The sequence below is a fragment of the Mus caroli genome, chromosome 5, assembly GCF_900094665.2.
Source record: "Mus caroli chromosome 5, CAROLI_EIJ_v1.1, whole genome shotgun sequence".
NCBI classification, from domain to species: domain Eukaryota; kingdom Metazoa; phylum Chordata; class Mammalia; order Rodentia; family Muridae; genus Mus; species Mus caroli.
The window spans coordinates 66396222-66400911 of record NC_034574.1 but is presented as its reverse complement, the minus strand read 5'-3'; the positions used below and the strand labels follow the sequence as shown (position 1 = coordinate 66400911).

The following is a 4690-nucleotide window of genomic DNA, read 5'->3' as shown; positions in this document are numbered from 1 at the left end:
TGTCCTTCTTTGTAGGAGCCAAATCTAAAGAGAAAAAAAGAAAAAACTGACATGGGGAAATGTCACAGGATAGAGGTTTGTGTGTGTGTGTGTGTGTATGTGTGTATGTGTGTGTATGTGTGTATGTGTGTGTATAAGTGTGTATGTATGTGTGTATGTGTGTAAGTGTGTGTGTGTATGTGTAACAATAGATAGATCACTTTATACTTTTTTCTTACATTTACTAGATTGGCATTATTGCATGGTATATAAATATGCCCTAGTATGAGGTCAGTGAGGTGACAAAGTGAGGCTTTCCAATGCTCATGCCCTCACAGAAGCATCGATTTAAGCAATCATCCACAGACAAAATTACCTTCCCACAAGTTAAAGAATTCCAGTGCATGATAAAAGTACTGAAAGACGTGTACATCACCTAACCGCTTATTAACAGATGTACAATGCACAACATATGTGAGCTGAATGGCCTTAGCTTGTCAGGCCAGTCATTGTCACAGCTCACAGTGTTCACAGGCATGTAAGACTATTGAGTACCTTTCTTCTTTTGTAATATAAGTAGAACCTCTGGCACAGTGAAAGCTTGTCACAGGGATGAAGCTCCTGGGTCACTGACATGTCCCATGACTCGGGTGTGTAGTATGTATCTTCAGCAATAAGATCTTACCATCAGCTTCTGAAGGCAATGGTGGGAGCCTGTAATGTTTGGGGTAGGGTGCTCTCTGGGACTCTACTGACCAACAACTCAAAGGGATATAACCCATACTTGGCACTGGGCTCTTTCTTTGATAGCCTATGGTGTCTGCGAGAGGTACTATGTAGCTGAGAACACTTGTTGCTCTTACAGAGGACCTGAGTTCCATTTTCAGTACCCACATGATGCCTTACAGCTATCCTAACTCCAGTTCCAAAGGACCCTGAACGCTCACCGGACTTCTGTAGGCAACAAACACGCACGTGGTTCACATTCATATATGCAGGCCAAACACTTGCACATAACATAAAATCAATACATCCTTTTTGCTGCCCCCAGAAACTACTTAGTATTGGCATAGAAACAGACATGTCAACTAGTGGGATAGAACAGAAGATCCAGTTATCAGTCCACACAGCTACAGTCAGTGAATTTTCAACAAGTTTCATAGACTAAGCTGTACTACTAATAGTGATTAAAAACTGCATGATACTGGTATAGAGACAGACATGTTGGTCAATGGAATGGAATTGAAGTCACAGAAATAAACCCACACACCTATGGACACTTAATTTTTGACAAAGAAGCCAAAACCACACAATGGTAAAAAAGGAAGGCATCTTCAACAAATAGTGCTGGCCTAACTGGACGTTTGCATGTAGATGAATGCAAATAGATCCATATTTATCGCTCTGCACAAAACTCAAGTGCCAGTAGATCAAAGAACTCAACATAAAACCAGATACACTAAATCTGTTAGAAAAGAAAGTGGGAAATGGCCTTGAACTCATTGGTTCAGGAGACAACTTCCTGAGCACAACACCAATGGCTCAGGCTCTAAGATAAACAATTTAAAAATGAGACCTCATGAAACTGAAAAGCTTCTGTAAGACAAAGGACACCATCAATAGGACAAAATGACAGCCCACAGATTAAGAAAAGATCTTCACCATCCCTACATCTGACAGAGGACTAATATCTAAAATTTATGAAGAACTCAAAAGAGTTAGACACCAACAACCCAAATACCAATTTTAAAAATGGGGTACAGAGCTAAATAGAATTCTCAAGAGAGAAATCTCTAGTATCTGAGAATACTTAAAGAAATGTTCAATGTCCTTAGTCATCAGGGAAATGCAAATTAAGACAACTCTGAAACTCTGAGATCCCACCTCACACCCATCAGAATGGCTAAGATCAAAAACTCAAGGGAAAGCACATACTGGTTGCTGAAAGATGGTTTCTTAAACAAGTGATCCAGAGAAACTGAATTTCCACCTGTGGAAGGATGAAACTAGGGCCTCCCTCTGTGCCAGAAGCAATTCAGAATCGACTGGAGACCAGAACGTAAGTCCGAAACTTTGAAACTTCTAGAGGAAAACGTAAGTAAAGCACTTGAAGGTACAGGCAGGGAGAGGGGCTTCCTAAGATTCCAGCAGTACAGAAAATAACCAGAACTGGCCAGTGGCATTGCATAAAACCTGACAGTTCTGTGCAGCAAATGAAACCATTGCCAGGGTACAGCGAAAACCTCCAGAATTTGAAAAAAAAAAAAAACTATGCCAACTATTCATCAATCAGGTAATTAATATACAGAATAGATAGAAGAACAACATAAAATAAATATTAAAAATCATCCAACTAATTAATTGAGCTAATTAAGTGAATAGGTGCTTCTCCAAAGAAGGAACACGGAAAGTCAATACAATATTTGAAAAAGTCTTCAGTACCCTTAATCATATGGGAAATGAAAATGAAAACTGCCTGGAGATTCCATCTTACCCCAGGCAGAATGACTACTGTCAGGAAAGTACATGGCAGTAAATGCCAGGGAGGATGTGGAGAAAGGAGGATACTTCTGCTCTGCTGGAGGGGATGCAAAAGTGTAGAGCCACTGTGAAGTCAGTGTGGAGGCTTTCGGAAGCTAAAACTGGAACCACCATGGGACCCATCTATAGCTCTCCTGGGCACATACCCAAAAGACTATAAACAGGCATTCCACAGCGATCCCTAGAATACATGTATATCACCTCTCTGTTCACAATAGCTAGCAAATGGAACCTCCCTCAGTGTCTATCAACCTGTGAGTAGATTCAAAAATGTGGTATATACACACAATGGAATTCTATTCAGTCACAGAGAAAAACTGAAATCATGTCTTCAGAAAGTAGATACAACAGGAAATCAAATAAGCCAGATGCAGAAAAAAAAAAAAAAAACAACAGATACTTCATGTTTAATGTGTGAAATACAGGTTGAAATGTGCATGTGCGTGTGTGTCCGTGTATGTGTGTGTGTTCATCTGTGTGTGTATGCATATTTGTGGGTGTGCATGTGCCATGCGCATCTCTGTGTGTGCATGCATGTGCAGGCGAGTGTATCTACACATGTATGTGTGTGTCTGTGTTCATCTGAGTGTGCTCGCGCGTGTTCCTGTGCATGCACATATTATGTGCATCTGTATGTGTGTGTGTGCGTGTGTGTGTGTGCATGTGTATGACAAAAGTTATAAAGGGGAGCAAGTTATAAAGGGGAGGAAGAGATGTAGGGAGGTTGAGGAGGTAGGGAAGAGAAGGTAATGAATACATGTGACAGAACATCTGTCTGGGGGAAGGAGAGTTGGAGGATAGCAGTGAGGATAAGAATAAATAGAATATAATGATATATATGTTTTTAAATGCCATAATGAAACCCATCACCTTGTATGCTAACTTAAAAGTTGGATTTAAAAGAGGTCTAGCTCAGTCAGTAAAACGCTTCTTGGGTATCATGGAGATCTGAGTTTGACACCTAGGACCCTCGCTTTAAAAGTCCAATGTGGATATTAGCCCAGAAACTCAGAATACCCAACACACAATTTGCAAAACACATGAAACTCAAGAAGAACGAAGACCAAAGTGTGGGCACTTCGCTCCTTCTTAGAATTGGGAATAAACACCCATGGAAGGAGTTACAGAGACAAAGTTTGGAGCTGAGATGAAAGGATGGACCATCCAGAGACTGCCGCACCCGGGAATCCATCCCATAATCAGCCACCAAACACAGACACTATTGCATACGCCAGCAAGATTTTGCTGAAAGGACCCTGATATAGCTGTCTCTTGTGAGGTTATGCCAGTGCCTGGCAAATACAGAAGTGGATGCTCACAGTCAGCTCTTGGATGGAACACAGGGCCCCCAGTGGAGGAGCTAGAGAAAGTACCCAAGGAGCTAAAGGGGTCTGCAACCCTATAGGTGGAACAACAATATGAACTAGTCAGTACCCCCAGAGCTCGTGTCTCTAGCTACATATGTAGCAGAAGATGGCCTAGTCAGCCATCATTGGGAAGAGAGGCCCCTTGGTCTTGCAAACTTTATATGCCTCAGTACAGGGGAACCCCAGGGCCAAGAAGTGGGAGTGGGTGGGTAAGGGAGTAGGGCAGGGGGGAGGGTATAGGGAACTTTTGGGATAGCATTTAAAATGTAAATGAAGAAAATACCTAATAAAAAATTGGAAAAAAAAAAAGCCCAATGTGGTGGCCTGCTCTTGGCATCTGGGTGCTGGAGAGGCAGAAACAGGCAGATGCGAAAAGAGTGCTGGTCCAGCTTATTTAGCCTAGTGAACTTTAGGCTAGTGAGAAAATATATTAAAAACAAGGACAGCTCCTGAGGAATTAGGAACGACACACCCAAAGCTGACCTGGGTCCACACATACTTCAGCCCCTGAAACAAAGGAACTGCTGTCTTCTGCTGCGGCACGGATAAACCTAGAGGCACTAGGACCAGTGAACTAATCAGACACATGGCGCTCAGCATCATCTCACCACGTGGGAAACCGAAGCAGGAGACTTGAGCCAGTTCTAAACCAGCCCAGATTGGATACCAAGTTCAAGGGCAGCCTGAGCTACATAGTGTGGACCCTATTTCAAAGAAAAATTTAAAAAAGAAAAAAGAAAAAGAAAAAGAAAGGAAGGAAGGAAGGAAGGAAAGAGAGAGAGAGAGAGAGAGAGAGAGAGAGA

General features: G+C 42.0%; 1 protein-coding gene across 1 annotated transcript in view; it reads right to left on the bottom strand.

Moving 5' to 3' along the window:
- The window catches only part of Cwh43 (cell wall biogenesis 43 C-terminal homolog), a 53041-nt gene that overhangs the window by 6536 nt on the left and 41815 nt on the right, over nt 1–4690 (bottom strand). The window contains exon 16 of the mRNA XM_029477788.1: nt 2–24. Coding sequence (XP_029333648.1) covers nt 2–24 — 23 coding nt within the window. The remainder of the gene's footprint in view (nt 1; nt 25–4690) is intronic.